The sequence below is a fragment of the Monomorium pharaonis genome, chromosome 8, assembly GCF_013373865.1.
Source record: "Monomorium pharaonis isolate MP-MQ-018 chromosome 8, ASM1337386v2, whole genome shotgun sequence".
NCBI classification, from domain to species: domain Eukaryota; kingdom Metazoa; phylum Arthropoda; class Insecta; order Hymenoptera; family Formicidae; genus Monomorium; species Monomorium pharaonis.
This window is the reverse complement of record NC_050474.1, coordinates 23,305,641-23,329,869: the sequence shown is the minus strand read 5'-3', so window position 1 is coordinate 23,329,869 and position 24,229 is coordinate 23,305,641. Positions and strand designations below refer to the sequence as shown.

Here is a 24,229-nt window from a genome sequence, read left to right as displayed (position 1 = left end):
AATTATAATTATTATACATATTTTTACTCAATGGTCGATATATAATAGAATATAATTTTCAAAAGCAAAATTGTAAATTTTGTCGCGTATAATTATATCATCTTTGTAGAATAAAATTTTGATTTCAGTACTTTAGTATCATTATTCAGTATAATTAAAAAAAAATATATTAAAAACATTAAAATTTATAGGCCAATTCAGTTAGACACGACCGGCATGTAAAACTTGTGCTTCGGCGTGTCTCTGGTGTGCTTGAAAGGCGCCTGTTTAGCTTCTAGAAGAGCTGCTGGACACGGTCCCCTGTGCCTGGGAACGTATTCTCTTTTGTACTGGCTAGAACTGATAGTACTACCATCGCCTAAATTAATATGGGATGTATTTGCCTGTTTTTGGACCCTTTCTACTTTCTGAGTACTCTGCGAGAAATTGCCATAGCTCTTCGCCTCACTCTGAGAATAGAACTTCCCACCGACAGTCAAGTTGTCTTGTCGAATGATTCTCTGCGGACGCTCATAACTAGAAGAGGCCCAGGGATTGACTTCTTTAGAGCTGCGGTGCAGCGAAGTAAAGCTACGTCTATCGCTGCTCTGGGTTGAATTACTGATATATTGTCCGCTTTCAGCTAGGTTCGAAATGCTTTTACGCTGATCCGCCGCTGTCGACGAGATCGTGTGAAGCGCCTCGGTGGAAGAAGCGGCGCCGCGTCGATGGAGCACTGCATTGTTGACATCGGCCGACGAAGAGGATATCACGTTCTTGCGGTGATGGCCGAACTTCGCACCTGAGTCCATTTGCGATCGTTCCATGGTCGTTTGTCCATTGATTTGCCGAAATTCCGGACTGCTCGAATTATATCGCGCCTGACTGGAGATTGTATGCTGTTCGTGCTGCTTCGTCGTGGATCTCTGTCGATTTTCCATATGTTGCGCGTTCACGTAATCACGCATGGTCATTTCCTGATGATGACGCTCGACGTGATGCTGTTGCTGATGCTGCTGCCTATGGAGCTCGCCGTGTGTGGTGTCGGTCGTATAACGAGTATCTTCCCCTCGTATGATTTGTCCTCGCTGATTTAGTCCTTCTGTAATCGATCTGTCTTCGGTTCTTGAGCCTCCACGGCGATCTGTGATATGTTGCGTTTGCTGATGATGAGTAACAGTTTGCGCATTAGCGGCTCTCTGACTAGACTGCGCAGAAGTACGTTTTACGGTCGTAACGACAGTTCCATCTGCTAAAGTTTGCGATTCCATGGTCTTCCTAGTGTCAGATTCCATCTGGCCCATCTTTGCAGCGATATCCTTTCCAGTACGTTTCGTGTAAGTATTGTAATTACGTTGATTTGTCGTAGTCATTAGAGTAGTATCGTCACCGAGCGAGATAGACGATTCCATGTGCCTTCGGCGATTTACCGTTTTATCAGCGGGAGAAGGTTGATGTTTAGAAGGTGTGTAAGTATCTCTGGTAGTCGTTTTTGTTTCCATTGTGCCAGTGCTGATTTTTAAGTTATCTTCGTGCGACTTAACGTCCGCTCGCTCGCCACGAACCATCGTATAAGTCGATTTGTGAGACGTAGTGCCTTCGAAACCGCCTGTCATCTTTAGATTATCCTCTCTTTTTACAACTTCGGCTCTCTCTGCTCTCTTAGGAGTGAAATCATCGCGTGGGCGTCCGATAAAGTCACCCTCCGGTTTCAAGTTATCGGCGTGACGAATTGGCGACCGTCGTTCACCGGGACCAATCTTAGTCGGAACTCTACGTTCGAAGTCACCCTCCGGTTTTAGATTATCCGGATGCTTGATCGGCGATCTCTTCTCTGCGGGGCTGATCACGGTCTTCTGAGATGGTCTATCGAAATCTCCTTCTGGATATAGATTGTCCGGATGTTTTTTAATCGGTACGCGTTCACCAACCACGTGCACGTAATCATCTTTGCGACGCACGTCAATAAATTCACCTTCCATTCTGAGATTATCCTCGTGTCTCTTAACATCTACTTTCTCCACTCTCGTGATTTTCTTATAGTCATCTCTTGAACGGTGAATGTCTATTTGTCCCTCCATGCGCAGATGATCCTCGTGACGGCGTACTTCCATGCGTTCTCCATTTACATATTTATAATCATCCTTCGGAGATACTTCCATTTCACCTTCGGGACGCAGATTGTCCTGAGGTTTCTTAACCGGCGATCGATCTCCTCTCTTTGGAGTAAAGTCATCCTTAGGCACAATGTAGAAATCTCCTTCGGGGCGAAGATTATCTTTCGGTTTCTTCACATCCGCTCGATCGCCCTTTAGCGGAGTGCCTTTCTTAGGTCTGCCAATGAATTCTCCCTCCGGATGAAGATTATCCGGGTGCTTGATAGGCGATCGTCGTTCGCTAGGACCAACGGGTGATTTCGCTGGCCTCTCGAATTCACCTTCGGGCTTCAAGTTATCTTTCGGCTTCCTGACGACTGCTCGGTCACCCTTGATAGGTGCGGTTTCCTTCGGCCGTTGAACAAAATCGCCTTCTGGCTTTAAATTATCAGGATGTTTAATAGGAGATCTTCTCTCAGCAGGACCTACTGATGTTTTTTCCGGTCGTTCGAAATCACCCTCAGGATGAAGATTGTCTTCATGCCTTATAATTTCGCTGCGTTCACCACGAGTAGCTCGGTAATCATCTCGACGATGAATATCAACGAATTTACCTTCCATTTTCAAGTTGTCCTCGTGATGAACAATATCCACACGCTCGCGTTTTGACGTGGTCATGTAATCGTCTCGAGATCGATAAATGTCTATATCGCCTTCCATCTTTAAATTATCTTGATGCACTACGATCTCAGTTCTCTCTCCTTTAGTTGGTTTGTAGTCGTCCTTAGGTCTCCCTACGAATTCTCCTTCAGGCTTCAAATTGTCTTGAGGCTTTTTTTGAATTGGTCGATCGACGCGCTTGGGAACAAAATCATCTTTCGGTCGACCAACGAAATCACCCTCCGGATGTAAATTGTCTTCGTGTCGAATTGGCGTACGTCGTTCTGCTGGTTTGATAGATGATTTTTGAGGCCGCTCAAACTCACCCTCTGGTTTCAAATTATCAGAATGTTTAATTGGCGAACGTCGCTCAGCGGGACCAATCGGTTTCTTTTCCGGTCTTTCAAAGTTGCCTTCCGGTCGCAAATTATCTTGCGGTTTTTTGACATCGGCTCTCTCACCTTTTGGCGCTTCCTCTTTTGGTCTAGACACAAACTCACCCTCCGGTTTTAAGTTATCGTGTGGCTTCTTTATAACTGGTTTTTCGGCAGGTTTGAATTCCTCAGGCTTAGGCCTCTCAAATTCACCCTCTGGTTTTAAATTATCAAAATGTTTAATCGGAGAACGTCGTTCTGCAGGACCGATTGGTTTCTTTTCCGGTCTTTCAAAGTCGCCTTCCGGTCGTAAATTATCCTGCGGCTTTCTTACATCGGCTCTGTCACCTTTCTTCGGTATTTCTTCTTTCGATCTAGATACAAATACGCCTTCCGGTTTTAAGTTATCATGTGGTTTCTTTATCGTTGGTCTTTCAGCAGGTTTGAATTCTTCAGGCTTAGGTCTCTCAAATTCACCCTCTGGTTTTAAATTATCAGAATGTTTAATCGGAGAACGTCGCTCACCGGGGCCAATCGGCTTCTTCTCCGGTCTTTCGAAGTCGCCTTCCGGTCGCAAATTATCTTGCGGCTTTTTGACATCGGCTCTCTCACCTTTTGGCGCTTTCTCTTTTGGTCTAGACACAAATTCACCTTCTGGTTTTAAATTATCGTGTGGTTTTTTTACCACTGGTCTTTCGGCAGGTTTAAATTCTTCAGGTATTGGTCTCTCAAATTTACCCTCTGGTCTTAGATTATCAGAATGCTTAATCGGAGAACGTCTCTCGGCGGGACCAATTGGTTTCTTTTCCGGTCTTTCGAAGTCACCTTCCGGCCGCAAATTATCTTTCGGTTTTTTAACATCAGCTCTCTCGCCTTTTTTAGGCGCTTCTTCTTTAGGTCGTCGTACGAAATCACCTTCTGGTTTCAAATTATCTTCCGGCTTTTTAATTTCAGGTCTTTCTGCTGTCTTAGGCGAATAATCATCTTTTGGACGACCTTCGAATGGACCTTCTGGTCTTAAATTGTCACGATGCTTAACGACATCCATGCGTTCGCCTTTAACAATTTTAAAATCATCCCGTGTTCTCGTATCAATAAAGTCACCTTCCATGCGTAAATTATCTTGATATTTAGTAATTTCACTTCTTTCGCGTATTAAGAAATCGGTATATTCGTCTCTAGATCTGTAAGTTTCTATATCTCCTTCCATACGCAAATTATCCGTGTGTTTCACAATATTCATGCGTTCTCCGCGTACCGGTTGATAGTCATCCTTTGGCCGACCTTCGAATGGACCTTCCGGTTTTAAATTATCTTCCGGTCTTTTAACTTCTGCGCGATCACCTTTAGTAGGCATGAAATCTTTTTTCGGTCTAGCAATAAATTCACCTTCCGGCTTAAGATTATCTGAATGTTTTATTGGCGTCCGTTTCTCAGCCGGAGCATATGCTTCAGGGTGAGGTCTCTCAAAGTCGCCTTCGGGTTTGAGATTGTCTGTTGGTTTCTTAACCTCTGGCCTTTCCGCTGGACGATAATCTTCCTGCTCAGGTCGTTCAAACTCACCTTCCGGCTTCAAATTATCCGGATGTTTAATCGGAGTACGTCGTTCAGCTGGACCAACAGATGCCTTTTCCGGTCTTTCAAAATCACCCTCAGGTTTGAGATTATCCTTTGGCTTTTTCACATCAGCTCTCTCACCTTTCTTCGGGACTTTCTCTTTTGGTCTAGAGACGAATTCACCTTCCGGTTTTAAATTGTCATGTGGCTTCTTTACTACCGGTCTTTCAGCAGGTCTGAATTCTTCAGGTTTCGGTCTCTCAAATTCACCCTCTGGTTTTAGATTATCAGAATGTTTAATCGGAGAACGTCGCTCACCGGGGCCAATCGGCTTCTTCTCCGGTCTTTCGAAGTCGCCTTCCGGTCGCAAATTATCTTGCGGCTTTTTGACATCGGCTCTCTCACCTTTTGGCGCTTTCTCTTTTAGTCTAGACACAAATTCGCCTTCCGGTTTTAAATTATCGTGTGGTTTCTTTATCGTTGGTCTTTCGGCAGGTTTGAATTCTTCAGGTATTGGTCTCTCAAATACACCCTCTGGTTTCAAATTATCAGAATGTTTAATCGGAGTACGTCTCTCTGCTGGACCGATCGATGTTTTCTCTGGTCTCTCAAACTCTCCTTCAGGCCGCAAATTGTCTTTCGGTTTTTTAACGTCAGCTCTCTCGCCTTTTTTAGGCACTGTTTCCTTAGGTCGGCGTACGAAATCGCCTTCTGGTTTTAAATTATCTTCCGGCTTTTTAATTTCTGGTCTCTCTGCTCTCTTAGGCGAGTAATCGTCTTTCGGGCGGCCTTCGAATGGACCTTCTGGTTTTAAATTGTCACGATGTTTAACCACGTCCATGCGTTCGCCTCTAACGACTTTAAAATCATCTCGCGTTCTTGTATCAATAAATTCACCCTCCATGCGTAAATTATCTTGATATTTAGTAATTTCAGTTCTTTCGCGTATTAAGAAATCGGTATATTCATCTCTGGATCTATACGTTTCTATATCTCCTTCCATACGCAAATTGTCCGTGTGTTTCACAATGTCCATGCGTTCTCCACGTACCGGTCGATAATCATCTTTTGGTCGACCTTCGAATGGACCTTCCGGTCTTAGATTATCTGTTGGTTTTTTCACATCAGCGCGATCACCTTTCGTAGGTACAAAATCTTCTTTTGGTTTGCCAATAAACTCACCTTCTGGTTTCAGATTATCTGGATGTTTCACCGGCGTCCGTTTCTCGGCTGGAGCATATTTTCCAGGACGTGGTCTTTCAAATTCACCTTCGGGTCTTAAATTGTCCACTGGCTTTTTGACTTCAGGTTTTTCTGCTGGACGATAACCATCCTGACGAGGTCGTTCGAAGTCGCCTTCAGGTCTAAGATTATCCGGATGTTTAATTGGAGTGCGTCTTTCTGCTGGACCAATAGGTGCTTTCTCTGGTCTTTCAAAGTCGCCTTCGGGACGTAAGTTATCTTCCGGACGTTTCACTTCAGGACGTTCGGCACGCTTGGGCAAATAATCATCTTTTGGACGACCCACGAACGGGCCTTCCGGTCGTAAGTTATCTTCAGGACGTTTGACATCGGCACGTTCTCCTTTGGTCGGTTTGTAATCATCTTTAGGCCTTCCTACGAAGTCACCTTCTGGACGAAGATTATCGTCATGTTTAATCGGCGTTCTACGTTCTGCAGGTCTAAATGGTTCGACTTTTTTATCTGGAAATTCTCCTTCTGGAAATAGATTATCTGGATGGCGGACAATAGATGCTCTATCACCAGGACCATAAGGTATTGGCTCAGGCCTTTCGAAATCGCCTTCAGGATATAAGTTATCAAAATGTCTGATTGGTGTGCGTTTTTCACCAGGTGTATATTGATCTTTTGGGCGATCCGTAAAACGACCTTCAGGTCGTAAATTGTCTTTTGGTCGCTTTACTTCAGGACGTTCCGCTATCTTTGGTGTAAAATCATCTTTTGGACGTCCTTGGAACGGTCCTTCTGGTTTCAGATTGTCCTGTGGTTTTTTAACATCAGCTCTTTCTCCTTTGGTTGGCCGATAATCGTCTTTAGGTCGCCCTTCAAATGGTCCTTCAGGACGCAAGTTATCTTCTGGCCGTTTCACTTCATAGCGTTCGCCACGTTTAGGTGCATAATCATCCTTAGGTCGTCCTTCGAATGGACCTTCAGGACGTAAATTATCTTCTGGCCGTTTTGCTTCATAGCGTTCGCCGCGTTTAGGCGCATAATCATCTTTAGGTTGTCCTTCGAACGATCCTTCGGGTTTTAAATTATCTTTAGGTTTTTGTGGTTCTGGCCTACGCAGTAATATTGGAGCAATGTAATCATCCTTTGTATGAGGCAATGCTTCGAAGGGACCTTCGGGCCTTAAATTGTCAGCTCTTCTAATAACTGTACTACTTTTATAATCTGTCTGATCAAAAGTTCGAAATTGTTCCTGAGTGGTGGTAGTACTATCAATGACATTTGTTTTGCTGTAAAATCGATCGGTGTCTTCAGGATATTTTGGTCGCCATTGAGGTTCCCGCTCGACAATATGAGTTTGAAAATCTTTCTTGATATGAGAGGTACCCTGTAAAATAATTTTAAAGAATCAATCAATGTTTAATCAATAATTAATCAAGAAACAGTAATCATATATCTAATATCACGATTTAATACGTTTTGATTATAACAAAATTCGAAAGTTTTATTGTTAAAAATACTAACTGTAAATTCACCCTCTCCCACGGTTAGATTATCCGTTCGTTTAATGATTTCAGCGCGTTGGATACTATGATGATCGACGTATTGCGATCGCGTTGTCGTTTCATCAATGAAATCACCCTCTATCTTCGTATAAGTATTACGACGTATCGGAATTGGCCGTTCACCAGGAGCGCCGGTAAAAACCAGTTCAGTCGTTGTTGTAGCTAGAAAATAATAACATTATTTATTCTTTTTTCTACATTGAGCATAAACAATTTTATGAAAATGAATTTTATTTTGACAGATAAAAATTATGTTGAGTATCTGCTGAAAGAGATCGAATTTATAATAAAAAATTTAATAAACTCACGAGCAGAATTGAGCCAGTATCGAAACTTACTGTCAAAATCTCCTTCAAATCTTAAGTTGTCCTTCGGTTTCGTGATTGGCGCTCGTTCACCGTATTTCGGAGCTTCTTCTCGAGGTTTGCCGACAAATTCGCCCTCCGGTCTGAGATTGTCTTGTGGCTTTTTCACAGGTGCCCTTTCGCCCCTTGTGGGCGCCTCTTCCTTTGGTCTTTTGACAAATTCGCCTTCCGGCTTAAGATGATCCTGCGGTTTCCTGACCGGCGCTCTCTCGCCCTTCGTAGCCACGTAATCGGTTCGTCTTTGTCCGATAAATTCACCCTCCGTATGTAAGTGATCTTTATGATAAAATTTCGTTTGTTTCTCTACGTGCTTTTCGTCATAATCCTGACGGTAGGAAGTTACAGTGTGCATCGATTCTTCATGAGGGAAGTCCCATTGTTCTTGGGGCAAATTATGTGGACAACGATGACGTCTGAAAAATTATTATTTGTTAAAGTTCAGAAACAGATACAACACTTATGACATTACAATATTTTTTATTTACATTGCGTGAGGAATAAGTACGCTTTGAAAAGCATCTCTTTCATTTCATTTAAAGAAAAAGTTTATCTTTGAATAGTTGCGTTTATATAAAAAAATAGAAGTATATATTTCATTAAACGAAACTTCATCAATTCTTATTACATTTACAATGTACATATGTTTGTTTAATATTAATAAAGAGAGAGAAAAGCGTTTGTAGAAAATTCTTGCTATTCGCTTTTGTATTTGTTTGAATAAAGCTGGTGCATTATAAAGGCTTGGACGCATATAGAGATTTAAATATGACGCAAAAGGGCATCAATCCTTTTATAATGAGTATAAAGGTCTTGTGTTGTGATTTTAAATGTCTTGTTATTCTCGAAGTTAGTATTTGCAGCATGCCAATATAGAAGTAAAATTGTAACCGTATTGCAGTCATTTCACTCAATGTACGACATTTTAAAATATTGTCCGATTATTATAATATTATACTATATATTACTAATTAAAAAGAAATGTCACTTAAATGTTTGTAAAAATAACAATAAGCTACATAAATCTTATATCTTGTTTTGGAAGAATTAGTTTAATTAACTCTAAATATTTACTGTAATATGAGTTTGTTTTATGCACGTGATGCAGTAAGGGAAACCTTTATTAGTCAGACAACGTAGCGTACATATTAACGAGATGCGTTCTCACGTAAATCGAGTTATTATTGGTATATATTAAATTAATTAAATATTCTTTGGTTTTATTACAAGAAAACTAATTGAGTTCTTTATAATGTAATTGCATCGGATCGGAAGTTTAAATACTTTTGTCTATAATTTAGTATAATTCAGAGTATGTACTTGAAATTTTATCGAACGACCAATGACATTTCTTTCAATGTTGATCATATTAATTAGTGAAAAGCTTTTCTCTTTTTATGAAAAGTATGAATCTTGTTGGTGATGCTTTCAATGGTAATATTGGTTAATTGTAGATGACATGAGAAAAAGAAACGCGATATTCTTGTCAATTTTTTATACAAAATAATTTGACTTATTTCGCATACGAGATATTCTATTTTGTATAGCTACAAGTAGTGTCAATTAATGTCAAAATTCTTCTTCGTTTCTTTGCTATTGGGTATGACGAAACGTAATTCTGTAAAAGCCAGACTTGGTCAAAATCAAGTAACATTACGTATTTTTTTTATTGGATAAAATCATGTTACATGACACATTATGAACATCCCTCTAAATCCGTATTAAACTAAAGAAGTTTTAGCAGACCTCAAAGTTAAGCAGACTTACGTAGAAATTTCCAACGACTAATCGCTTTCGAGTAGACGAACCGCAATTACTTCTTGAGACGGCCACGACACGACTAATTTTCTACAAACTTATACCTCTCGCTCGCGAATCTATCTGCGCTACGAGTCTCTATTGGAGTCAAGATTTTCAATCTAACAGGATTGAATTTATATATGGAATTTGTCATAACTATTATAAAAATCATAAATAAAAAGCTAAAATAGAAATAAAAAATACAAAATTTACTTAAATGTAAAAAAACTTTTCTTTTCTATACAAGATATTTAAAAAATTAAAGAAATTAATGAATTTTTAAAAGAAATTAACTGGTATATTAATTAAGTGTTTTCATTGAAAGAGATAATAAATACTTTTAAAAATGATGATATGTTTAATATGATTATCGAAGCTGTATGATGAATTTGTATGATTCATCATCGTCATGAAAAGCTACGTAGGTTGGAAAGTTCGAATAAGGAAGGAATCGTGAGAAGGATTTGCCATCGCCCAGAACAACTTGCCATAAAAGGCTTTGTCTCGTGTCCTACTTTTGTACATTATACACACATATATAGAATTTTTTAAATAAAAAAAATTTATATGTTTGACATTGATGCGTTCTTAAAAAATCAATAAATATATTATCTTAATCTTTTTATAACAAGAATTGAATTAATTAGTGATGTGATCTTGATAATTAAAAATAGTTTAATGAAAAGGATAAAAATTTATAGTGATGAAGTTATGATTATAGAAAATATTAAGTATATTTTGTATTGAAACATTGTTACAGAGGAGAGAAAGAGAGGGAGCAATGTAGTAAATACATTCATACATAATAAACTCAACCCGGCTTTGAATGGATTGCTGCAATGAATTTAATAGAGTAGGAAATATGGCCTTGAAGACAATCTCCTGTTCCTCTCGTCAATTTGCATCTCGACTCCGCCAAGTTTTGTATTCTGATCTTGTTAATAATGTTTTGAAGTAGGTCAACCGTGTTCCTCTCTGCAGCGAACGTGCAGATAAGTTAAATTAAATCGTATTCCCGCTAGTTCTATATAGTTTGTTAATTATATTCCTTATGAAATATTTACCAATGTTTTAATATTAAAATTGATGTGTGTGCAGAAGGAATTAAGCAATGCGATAAAAGTTTAATTTTATCTTAACGATTACCATAATCTGAATTCTATAACTGTACTAGTTTTTGCAGAACATGTTATTCCTATATCATGTATAAATATTGTAAAATAATATATATGTAAAGATGATATTCGAGGAAGACTCACCCACAAGTACAAAGCTCGCAAATGCATTGTTCCTTTAGAGGGATTTTTGACAATATATCCGGGACCGGCATTGATTTAGGATAAACCGCGTCTTCGTCGAGAGAATCTGGACTTTGGTCTCCTCGTTTAGGCTTGTCTTGTTCCAATCTCTTCGGTTTTTCAGGTTTCTCGAATCGGCTAGATTTTCGCTCCGTAGTCGGCTTTTTCTCGGAAAGTTTTGTGGGTACAGATTCTTTATCGGGTTTCCTAGGTGCTACAGGTCGGTCCTCGGGTCGACTCGGCTTACCGGCCGCTGGCTGCGGTTTTCTAGTCGGCGACGTGTACTCCCGAATCTTTTCCGGTGATTTCGGTCGAATTTCGGAAGGCCTGCGAGATCAATTAACAAATTATAAATTGTCGTTGTTTTATTTTTTTTTCGCTGTTTGAATATATTAAAAAATGTGTATATTTCAAAGATAAAAGAACAAATACTAGATTTTTCAATCACCTGCCACGTTCTGCTGGTCGCTGAGGACTTTTTTCACGCTGCGGAGATCGACTAGGCTTTCCAGCAATTGGAATCGGTTTCGGTCGATCGTCCTCTCTGAGTCCAGGTATTCCACGAGGATAACCGGGTCGCTCCGGCGACGATTTCCTCGTGAAATCATCTGGCGACCGGGATACCGGGCCGGTGATGGTACCAAATCGGGTGTCAACGACATCCCGCGCTACCATGCTAGTCACCTGCTCTTTGTCGATAAATTCCTTCGTTGACTCTGTAACATCTTTCTAAAAAATACGAAAAAAATAATTCTTTAACTGTTTCTTAAATTTTATTAATTAACAATTAAATGTACTATAATAGCGAATAAAGAAAAGTAGTGTTCTTTTGATTCGTTGTATTTTCGGTCATATTATGCTATAAAACTATCTGTTGGATATTTATAAAAGAAAATAATATAGTGTTTACACTATAACGGTTTATACACCTTTTTTATATAATGAACAAACATTAAGGGTGTTGTACCTTTGAATTTAATTTTTCTTTAGTGTTAAGAAAATACATTAAAAAATCATTTAAATATAAAAAATAAATATCAATGTGAATACTTGAAAGAATATTTTAGAATTGTTTTTGTATTTTTGAATAACAAAATAAAACTTGCACAATAAGAAATGTCAAAATTGATCAAAGGTACACGATCTTGCCCTAATTAGCCAATTAATACCTTAATGCAGTCACTAATTGCAATAATTATCATTTTGCTAGTAATGGTAATGACGCTTTAATGCACAGTGCAAACTGCGTCGTTAATTATTACATATAGTGTAACGTCGAGTATTATCACTTCTATAAATTAATATCTGAATTCTTATAGTGCAGCGTTAGCGTTGTATAGATAACACTATGATCGTACTATATAACAAAAGTATTTGTATTGATATGGCATATGAACTCTTACGAAATGTCAAACATAAATGGCCAGTTATGATTACACTATCATTTGCAAACTTTAACACTTGTAACGGATGACGACTCCGTAGCAGTAGGTTACATCGATTCGTTTAAAGTCAATGTCATAACGATTATTTATTTAAAAAAACAAAGATTTATCATACTCAATCGGTATGGTAATTATACGGTATACACCTGGAGATAGCACGTTGGCGAAGACTTCTAGACGCAATAACGACGTAAATGAAGCTTCGTTTTTCCGCAGGCGTTCATTACGAGCTTGAAACGTGCTGCATAATGAGCGCCGCGAGCATGAACGAGATTAGGACGTTGGTAATGCTTAGTTCGACGGAATGCAGGTAACACGAGATCGGTATATACGGCTTTTATGTGCACGCTTACAGCGTATTGTGTAACGTGCTTGTCAAACCATCGAACTTTTGTAATTTAGTTTTGTTAATGACATTGCCATCACTTCTAGAAATAGATTATGAATAATACTATCAATAACGTAAATAATCGGTGCAAAGAAGAATTTCATTTTATAAAAATATTTTAAGAGATTTTTATACTTCTTATTTTTATTGAAATGTAGAGAACTTCAAAATATTTATTTCTTATAATTTTCGATTTTTATAAACACTTTAATAAATAATTATCCATTGATACGTGTACACAGAATAAATATATAGGTGTTCTTTGAAACTTCACGTACAATAAGTATCAACCAGTGTTACAGTGTTTTAATTGCACATTTACATTTCACGTTATATTATGCCGTTATGAATACACTTAAAATTTTCACGCATCTATTTTTAATCCGTTAAAGCTGTGCTCATTATACTCGCAGCCACGTTCGTCGTTCAACTTGCCTCTACGACGAAGCAAATAACGTTTGCTGATATTATTAGTCAAATTCTTTGCTCCGTTTTTAATGCTCGAACGTAATTCGCATAAAGCTCGTCAATGAAGTTTTGGCATTTAATTAGGGGTTTAAGTAGCTTGAGTCTTTAAGCTGATTGCTTCTTCTCGACAATATCGAGAGTTGCTCATAATGAAGCTCATTTAAATAATTTGAACTTGACGTGTTTCGTGATGAACACAATTTTGTCTGTCTAGGAATTTTCATTGAAAACGGTTCCCCTTATTGTCTTGTAACTACAAATACAATAAAATTTTCTTGAAAGAATGTTGATTATGTATAAACGTGATTACGTATCATTAATAATATGTCACATTTATCGATGTCGCAATACATGACATGGCAAGATATTGCGCGTGCTTAACACGCGTCATCAGCCTGCGCTAAAATAATACTGAATCACTGAGAAAACGCGATCATGCGTGTTCCGTGTATGTCGTACGTATCATCCTATCTTGGTGCAAGTAGGCCACGCTTCTCTATAGCTGTTTGCATGTTGAACAATCAAAAACAACGGTAGCGTTTGTGTAAGGTAAAGCACGAATTGTTTTGAATTCGCTATTCGTTGCTCACGAAAATCACAAAAATCATAACACAAATTCTGTACAGAGTCTTTCTGATCAACGATTAGTTGTTTGCCATTATCTATATAAAATTGTTTAAATAAAAAAATAGCTTGATTTTCTTTTTCTCCAGATTATTTTAAAATATAGATTATATAGATAGTTTAGCTTATTTTTATCTAGATAATTTTGAGTTAGCTAAGCGCAACACTGACAACTCTGATGACGAAGAAAAGATATTTATTGGATATATTCATTCACAGGATGATAGATGAAGTAATACGGGAAACACGTGTGCGAGCGCGAACTAACTAAAGCATTTTATCGATCATCTCGAGACCTCGGAGTAAAGTCACGGCTGTGAGAATTGGAACGAGCCGTTTTAAAGAAACGAATTATCCGTGTGATGTAGAATACGTTACGAATGCCTATTTTTAATTTGCGCGGCCCGTGTAAACGTGCAAACTTATCGCAAAGTACCACAACGCAATCTGTGAGTTATCCTTGAGAACAAAGCATTGAATATTCCGACTATGATATTGGATGACGTAAACTTCGAAGCGCCGATCCCCAATATTTGCGAGATGCTATGTGAACATGAAGTTTCAGATTGTTCCGAGCATCTTCAGTTAAGAAATTTGCTTCTGTTAACAGTGCAAAGCATCCTCGCTGAATTTTCAATAAGCAACGTTTACATTAATCATAAGATTCTATAAGATGTAACAAAATTTTAACTTATTTAACTTATATGGAAACATAGAGCGCAGAAGGAGTGAAAAAATTGTCTCTTTTACGGAAGAAAAGGATAATTTAATAAATTGAAAAAAATTGAATGTAAAAATTGAATGAAAATTGAATATTATTTCTAGGAGAAATTCTAAATTTCAATCTTTTATGAACACTTAATGTTTTATCGCTGTAGCAGTAAAGCTCGAAGTGTCATCTTTGACATTTATCTTTATGTTCGATATCGACCCACATTTCTATGAAAACGTGTAACTTTCAATGGAAGCGACGCGGCCATAGTGTAAAACCCGTTGATACGATTTTGTATTTATTGATTAAATCAATATTGAATCCTATAGCTTATCGGAATATAGTGAATATGTACAAGGTATTATTGTATTGTAAAACGATATAACTGCTATACTATTATTACTTTATTTAATGTTATCGGTCATTGGCCGTTGCTATCGATACTGTAACCAGCGGTGAATGACGTCAATGTACACGTGTCTTTCAGTATGGCATCTCTTAACCAAGATTTCTATAGCACTTAAACGAGGCGACCGTGATAAGCGAAGAGGAACACGCGTAAAATTCAATTGGTCGTGCATTAAACGGGTTGCATTGAGCGGTGACATCACTACCGAATTTGCTCATATTGGATATAATTATTATCATTCTGCATACGTACGATCGAGCTTAATTGCAAGATTGATTACACTTACGTGTCCACGACAGAAACAACGACTTGTTGTAGAAAAGCGAATAATCGTAATAATTTTTCTATACATTAATTTGAAATTGTAAAATGTAATCCTGGTAATAATATCTATGTTACAAAAAATTTCCGTATATTTTTAGGTATCAAATTTATTTTTTTAATCGAAAACAGAGGTTATTGCGTTAATTTTGTATTAGCAATGACAATACTAAAATAATATTAAGATGCATCATCATAAATTTTTATGCAATAGCAGCACATTAATGATTTAAGACAATAATGATTGAGATACGATATGTATCTCAATCGTTGTGAGATCGGGTCGGATGATCAGAAAGATCGTTCTTCATGTGTGAAATATCGATTTCCACTCGGTTTACTCTGCAATAGTTCAATGAATCGGGACTCAGCCGTGCAGAAATTCGTATATACCGGGAACGTGATATATATTATATTCTACCTGTTTCAAACGCAGACGATTTAAACGAACAAAGACAAAAAACGAATTTTCTTTATTTCCCCCACGCTTAACCCTTCCCGTCCTTCTACAAATTGTATCGAATTACGTCAGATTTATTTTCAACGGCGCCACATACGTGAACCTACAACCTTCGCCCGGTTTGGAAGTGAAAGTATCGCTCGAGCCTCTTCCGCAAGAACTGGGCTTAAAGTGTCTCGATAAGATTTTTATAAATCTGTTCATGTCTGCTTGACATTTGGTTATTGTCGACTATTAAAAAGTTAATATATTGAGAATTTAAATATCAGCAATATAAAATTTAAATGTTCAATATTTGATTACACTTCTCAAAATAAATATTGTAACAGAGATAACGGTTGTGTATTATCCCGGAAAATTGGATGAGTCGTAGTTTTAACAATTTCCTGTGTACAGCTAATAAAGATTCGTTTTAACGTCTCGCAATTACTCACCACATCCTTGCGTCTGTCCGTCGTAAATTCAGTGATGACACGTTCGTCCTTAACATCGCGCACATCTTGCACAGAAGTGAATCTCGAAGACTGATCGATTACATAAGAGGATTGCTGAAGCACTTCGGATGTACGCGTGATATCCGCACGTGTGATATCCGCGATATCTTTGACATATCTAATCTCGGTGACGTCCCTCTGCGTTTCCTTGTCCGTTGGTTTTCGCGAAATTGTAGTCGGTATTAGTTTTTCTTTCTCAGTCGGTTTTCGTTTATCTGTCGGTTTTTTTGCCACTTCAGTTGTTTCGTCACTTGTCGGTTTCTTTTGCGAATCCTGTAACTTTTCATACACGAAAGAACCATCCCAGGTGGAGGCGCCCAGCTTTGACGGTCGGTACATTCTGTCCGGACTTTTCTGCGATTTTTCGTCCTTAGGTTCTTTGATATCTTCCGGGCGTTGTCGAGGAGATGGTTGAGGCCTTTCTTCGGGTTGTCTTGATTTCTTATCCTCGATCGAATGTAGTTCCGAACTCCCTTTGATAAAAATTTTAGATATATTTGACGAGTCACACGTCTTTGAATCAGTGACATGTGTTTGCTCAACCGTGCTAGTATAATCGGCAGAGCTCGATACATCCTTCGATGTGTTCAATATTGTAATAGATGTTCTATAATCAGTGATGTCACTTGGTTTTTCCTTCGTTGGGCTCCGTCTATCCATAGTTTTAGCTGTATCTTTCGGTACCTTTTGATCTTTTGCTTTTTTCTCTGGTTTCTCATATACAAACGAGCCGTCCCAGGTGGAAGCACCTGGTTTCGACGGTCGATGCGTTCTGTCCACTGGACTTTTTTGCGGTTTCTCATGTTTAGGCTCCTTGGCATCCTCCGGGCGTTGTCGAGGCGTTGGCTTAGGTTTTCCGTCAAACAGCTGTTTCGGTCTCTCGTAATCAATTTCACGAACTTGATCGTCTGTGCTTCCTTTAATAAAAGTTTTCGATATATTCGAAGAATCGTACGTCTCTGAATCCGCGACGAACGTTCGTTCGATCGTGACAGAGCTCGTAGAATAATCAGCAGCGCTCGTTAAGTCTTTCGACGTGTCCAGTATTGTAATTGTTCTGTGATCAACACTGCCGGTCGGTTTTTCTTTGATTTGACTTCGTTTATCCGTAATTTCAAGTACATCTTTCGGTGACTTTCTGTCAGTTGGTTTTCTCTCCTTTGGCTTCTCATATACGAACGATCCGTCCCATGTCGATGAACCTGGTTTCAAAGGTCGGTAACTTCTATCATCTGTATGAGACTCCTTCTTTTCGAGGCTTTCAACAGTGGTCTCTTTAACGCCGGTAGTAGTTATTACGTCACCAGGCAGCCTCTTCGCCGGGCTACGAGGGCTTTCTTGAATAGTCACTGTTTTTTGCGTCGTTATCGGCTGACCGTCGCGAATAATAACAGTTTCGACGGAAGTCGTTGAAAAATCGAGATTAGAGGAATCTGAATAACTTTCGTGCGTTCTTGATTGCCCCATAACGACAGCACTTTCCTTGATCTCTGATGTGCTAGATACATCCTGCGTGACATCTTGAAGATCGATAATGGTCTTGCTAATGTGTTTCTTTGACGCATCTTCGAATGTTTTTTCAGCTAGACGTTTATCCGGTAGCCTACCATCAATGGATTCTCTGCTGGGTGATCGCGTTTTCTCTTGCGATTTTTCCAATACGAAAGTTCCGTCCCACGTCGACGATCCCGGTTTGGTACTTTGCAGATCTCTGTCTTTCGGCATCTTCTCCGGGCTTCTAGGTCGCGGAGAGGGACTACCCCGACGTTCCGTCGTCGAAACTTTGTTTCGCGATGTATCTCCGTCAAATCGAATCGTCGTTTCGACAGGACGCCCCTCGTAAATGACTGTTTCATACACCGTGGACGTACCCCTGGCATCTCTGATGTCCGAGAAACTCTGCTGACTTGATGAATGCTCGACGATGTAAGAGGTGCTTGTAACGTCCGTCTCGTTAATCGATTTGTCCTCCGTAACATCCCGAATATCGATAGTTTTTACCGTACGTCTGTCTTCCGATCTTCGACGATTGTCAGGTGTTACCGGTCGTTCGTAGACGAAGGTGCCGTCCCAGGCAGACTGACCGGGCTTGTAACAACGCGAGGTCGTGTCGAACTTTGATTGTCTCTCCGGACTTCCAGGACCACGCGTGATTTTGTCGTCAGGACCGTCTTCTTCCAGGATTATCTCGGACACCGATGTGACCTTCTCGACATTCTTCTTGTCGTTGGAAATTGCGTACTCGACGATGTAAGATGCGGAAACCGACTCAGAGATATTTGAAAGATTCTGTTCTTCGCTAACGTCTTGAACATCCACGGAATCATGACATTTCTCCGTTCTGCGGACAACGGTGATGTCCGAGGGATGCTTCCTCACGTTGTCCCGCGACTTTTCGTAGGTAAATTCACCGTTCCACGTGGAATCGCCGGGTCTTCGTACACGAGCAGGGTGTTCTTCCTTGCTCGACGGCGTGCCGTCGACATGAATCGAGCTCTCTTTGCTTACGTCACGTCGTTCCTCAGAAATAAATCTGGTGCTGTCCGTGGCACCTTTTACGACACGCGTGGTCTCAGATGACTCCTTCTCGTATGTACCGTCCGTACTCGTTTCTTTGAAATCTCTTCTCTGCGTCGTTTCCACGACATTGTCGCCGCGACCATGGAACACGTCGGAATCGTTACGCCTTCTTGGCTGCGTCGTAATTTTTTCCGAGACGAAGGTTCCGTCCCACGTCGAGCCGCCGGGTTTCGAGGAACGAGCCGGTCCTTTCTCACCGGCAAAATCCGTCGTGTCCTCCGTGACAGTCTTCTCCGACGTGATATCACGAAGACGAGTCGCCGCGGATCGTTGACCCTTGTCAATTATCGTTTTCGAATCTCGAGTCACGCTTGAACTCGAAGACACGGTCTGATCAATAAGCGATATCTCCTCGGTCGAGGAGGCTTCTTGAGTGACTTTAACGCTCGCTTTACTGTCCCTCGTGTCATCGCGAATCTTCGAACTCACGGGTGCCGTTTTACCTTTAGGAGTGCTGGGTTTCTCGTAGACGAACGTGCCATCCCACGTAGATTGGCCGGGCTTGTTGCAACGTGTCGATATCTCAACGGTCGATCTTGCTGATTTACTCTTATCATCAGTTCTCTTGATATCATCGGTATTTTTAATGACAGCTACGTTAGAAGGCGTGACCGTACGCTCGCTGTCAACTTCCTTGCTCGACGTGGACATCGTTCTGCCGTTGTCGTCGATTCTCTCACCCGTCTCGCGTATTCTCGTAGTGCTCGAAACTGTTTGGCCATCTTTCGTTATGCCTTTGCTCGTCTCGCTACTCACGTGAGTACTCTCGGTCGACCTTGATGTTTGAAGAGGAACGCGTGCTCCATTTTCAACGTCGTGAGAAATCACAATGGTGGAGCGATGTCCGCTGTGATTCTCGCTCGCTGATGTACTCTCGACCAAGGTGCTCGAAGAGCTCGATTGCTGAACCGTCGAATGAGATGCGCTTTGACTTTGCATCTGTTCATACTGACCGGCTCGTTCAGTCGTTTCTCCTTGAATCGTGCGCGTTTCCGCAACGGATGTCGCGTGATCACGTGGAATTTCGTGCACCGTCTTCGCTTGCTTAATCGATTGCACCTGCTCCCCGGCTATAAAGTCTTCAGAGCTTTTTCCCGTCCTTCGACTGGACGTGCTCTGCTGGATAGTCTGCGGAGGTGTCTCGATAACTTTGATAACGTTACCTTTGGAATCCATGATGACCTCGCGACTACCACTGGTGACCTCCACCACGCTACTTCTGGATTCGCTCTTCTTCGCCTGACTCGACTCCTGCACGACGCTGGTCGAGGACACAACCTCGACCGTCTCCGTTGTCGTCACATCCGAGGACGTCGAGGTTGTCGCCACTTCGCCGCTCTTCGCGGTTCCCGCATTCTTCATCTTCGACACCGTGCCTTTCTTGTGAATTGTCATCGCGGTGTGCCTTTGGCCGTCTCCACAGTCGAATTATTCGATAATAAATTTTCACACAAGCCCGAAAAACTCGTTATCGTTAAAAAAAGTTTTTAAAACGCACAGCCAACTGCGTTAATTTTTTAAACATTAACGTTGCCGCTGGTCTTAGATTCTAAGTACAAAAAGCTCGCGTTTATTGCCGGCGCACAACAGTTTATCATCGGCACTCGGTCTTAACTACGTTACACCGCTCGTTCGCTCGCTCGCACGCGCTCGCGCCACTCTTCGAGTCTCCCAGACGAACTGAAGCTCGGCTGTGACCGGTCTCGTTTACAAACTCGTTTCTTCTGTATGAACCTCGGACTTTCTCGCCCGCGTCGGATAATCGTGCGCGAACTTCGAGCGTGCCTCTTCTCTGCTCGTTTCTCCCGAAACTCTATCTTTCTTTTCAATCACTCCAAGGTAATGCCGGCTTGAAAATTCGTGAATGTGAGAGACGCGAAGCGATGTTCGCGGCCCGATATCGCGAGTCGATGTGGCATCGGCGGTAACTCGCCGCCGCTGGTCTAGGTGACCACACGGTTTCTCCTCTCCGTTCCTCTCTCCCGTCACTGACACTGACATATACTAACCATGGATCTTTTATGCCTGGAGAGGACGGCGGCACCCCTACTTTCCGCGACGAGCCTCTGCACATTCGCCCATACGTGGCTTATTTGTTCGGCGTGGGACGTTGCCACCCATCCTCGTGTGTCCCACACGCTCCTGCCCGCGGCGTGAGACGCATTCGCGTATTGTTCAGGACCGGCAACGCGTGTTAGAATGCGTGACCCGTGAACACGTCGTCGCTACCGTCGGTATCGGCCAGGTGTATACGTTCGTGTTGTTACGATGTATTGCCAGATTACAGTCCGTCCTTCTTCCTCTTACGGCTTATCTGCGACGTCTCTCTATAGTGTACGACTGTACGTATTTGCACAGCGCGATAGCGTATGCCGTAAATACGCTTATATGTCAATGCCGAATTCTAATAAACTTGGTCGGAAGACGAATTCCAACGTTTGCACGACGCCGAAAGTAATGAAAAATTATATTTATTATTAAAGGCTTAACGAAGAAAGAATTTTCCTTTGATATTTCATCAGATACTTCGCTTGCTTAAGTATCTATTAAGTACATATCACCGATTATAAATTTAATATGAAACATGACGAAGCATAATAATATTTTTGTCTTTTCTATTACTTTCTACTTCTTTTCTATTACTTTTCTATTACTTTCTAATGAGCGCAATAGACATTACTCGGTGGTATTTAATGTTACATCAACTTGTGAATATAGACGCACGTGTGCACGTACACGCATCAGAATACACGTTATGTAACACGTATGTAAACGCAGGATGTGGTCTTTTTATTTTTCCTGTATTCGTATGTATGCGTACACCTGTTGATATCTCACACTATACGGATAAAATTCCAAACTAGATTCCAACATAGATTGACTCGTGCAAAATAAAATTTTTCATTTTTTATAGACATTAAAATACAATTAAATTTGTTACAATAAGTTTTCAGTTATATGATATAATTTCTCTATGATACAGATTCAAACTTTTTATCATATTCGTGACAACCGAAAAATGTATTTAATAATTCGTAATGTATACATGACGTATATATTTTTACGTGACAAAAATGCCAAAAATTGGAAATGGTCGATAAAAGACGAGGAAGTCTATCATAAAGGCGTGATGTTTGTTCGTGAATCGAAAGTTTTATTTTACTTCTATAAAAGCGCAATGATTCATACTCTGTGATTCTTTCTTTCGATATTTTGCAATGAGAAAAATTGCGGGACCGCGAGCGTCGCGAACGCGACGGAGAAATCGGTGGGGGCACCTTCGCAGAACCGGTCCATCGTGATGCCATGGCGTAAACCGAGCGATGACGTAGGCTGCAAAAGTACGACGACAATCGTAGCCGGCGTTTCCTCTCTGACGGACAAGTATCACTAATGTCTATTATTTCGAGATTGAAATAGTTATTTCAAATGAGACTCTCTTAGCGAATCATAGTTCTCAAAGGGCCAGTCATTTTGCCGATTGTCATCAACGAAATCGTTCATAGGGAATCAGATAGATTCTCTCTTGATCAAATAGTATACATTGGATCAATTACGATAAATTACTTTGCTGCTCATCACATTAATCTTTGGAGTACTACTGTAAGTGAATTTTCAAGTGATAATTCAAATTTTTTGTACAAATTTGGTTTTAAAATTTTAATGTACTAAAATAATACATTACTTTAAATAGTATTAGATTAATTATTGTATATGTAATATCTTGCAATCTAAGTAATAAATTTAAAAGAAAAAGAATCTTAATTTTCATAATATTAAAGACTATGAAATTTTTATTTTTAGTGTTTTGAGATGTGACACACACATTCTCAATGTAATATATTATTTTCTCATTATCATTATCCACATCGAATTGTTACACGCGGTTGATAAGAAATACAAACTTTTTATCATTCAGAAAGTTTTAGTGATTTCATTTCTTTATATCTATAGAGATAGATATATCTAGATATAATCGCGTACAATTATTATGATTTGTGATAAGATCTCCGATTGAAGAATGCTAAGTATTTTTCTTGTTACGTTCGATAGGCGTTGTTGATTCGTCGGGATGAGAATACAATAATACATCATAATCAATTTATAAATCAATTGTAAGCCAATTACATATTAAACAAAAAAACGTTTAAAAAAAATTAACAAAGAGACGCGCAGAAATGTTCAAGTTATTTATACTTGTGTAATATTTGTTTCCTGCCTTACATAAATCCTTGGAAATAAATCGGACGAATAATTTTCTTATTTGATTGAAATATTAACACGTTTCCAGACATTTGTGAGCGTCCATTGAAATCCATTTGTGGGCGTCAACGACGCGAGGTGTGTCTCACTCGTTATAAAAAATGCTCACGTACATTGTATCTAAAGACGTTTATTAACTTTAATGAACACTTGTACCTTACATGATTGTGATACACATATGTAACGAAACGCGTCATTATGGACGAAGATACTATCGTTGGAAATATTATAGACTCTACCGGAGTTGATATCGTGTGACAAATGGCGTCTATTTCATATTACATGAAGAGATGCGAACGATCGTAGTAACAGTTGAATTGAAGCATAAAATGATTTACTTACAGTAACTTTTATACAAACTTCACCTAACGGTAATCATAATTTAACTGACTCTTCGTCTCTAGTTTGCGTTGTAGTTATAATCTAAAAGTCAAACGAGCAAAAATAATTCTGTATTTTTCTAAATCCATACAAATGTAGGAATGTATCAAGCGACAATTCTTGACTTTTATTTTTAATTTTGACATCAAAATTTCCTGTAAATGTGAAACTAGCTATCACGAGCTAAGAGTTAATAACTATTTTCGGAGCGCATCCGTGGACCATTTTATTTTAAAAGAGCGAAAGCACCATGTCAGTTTGTTCGTATTTTCCTTAAAAAGCGACAGCGGGTCACGACGTGGGTAGAAAACCAGACGGAGTGCGGCTTCTCGGGTTCGACTTCGATGCGCCGTATTTGGTGAATGTGGTGAAATCTGTAGGCGGACCGGTAATCGATCGAACGCGTCATCCGTGTACCGTGAGCGAATATTTTTGTGTATGTTACTTGAGCTTGTTATAAATGTTACTGTTATCATTTCTCTCGCGTTCTCCAAGATAATGGAACGTCGACCTTGGTCTCGCATGAATTTATTCACGAACGCTAGATTCTTAATTTCATAACTTGATAATATTGAAAAAATTAAAAAAGTTATAGAGTGTTCTTTTATTGCACTTGTGAATGTTTGGCGACGATTTTCTGAAAGAACAAAAATTATTTTAATGAGAAATGTGTTTTAACAAAAATGTGTTGAGAAAAATAACGCGAGAAATTTGAATTTTTTAATAGATACTTTAAGCATTCAAGATGATTTATGTAAAGTTTTATTGTGTGAGAGAGTTATTATTTAAAGTATATAAATAT

The 24,229-nt window shown here is 39.7% G+C and overlaps 1 protein-coding gene across 1 annotated transcript; it reads right to left on the bottom strand.

The window, feature by feature from the left end:
- LOC105828782 (microtubule-associated protein futsch) lies at positions 1–22,489 on the bottom strand. Its single transcript, XM_036290699.1, has 6 exons — positions 16,144–22,489; positions 11,331–11,611; positions 10,844–11,209; positions 7,761–8,200; positions 7,382–7,584; positions 1–7,244 (listed from the first exon to the last, which is right to left on the bottom strand). Exons 1-6 carry the CDS (start codon positions 20,176–20,178, stop codon positions 198–200), a joined length of 12,372 nt encoding a protein of 4,123 aa, XP_036146592.1. The 5' UTR covers positions 20,179–22,489; the 3' UTR covers positions 1–197.
- Between the last annotated feature and the right edge of the window lie 1,740 nt (positions 22,490–24,229).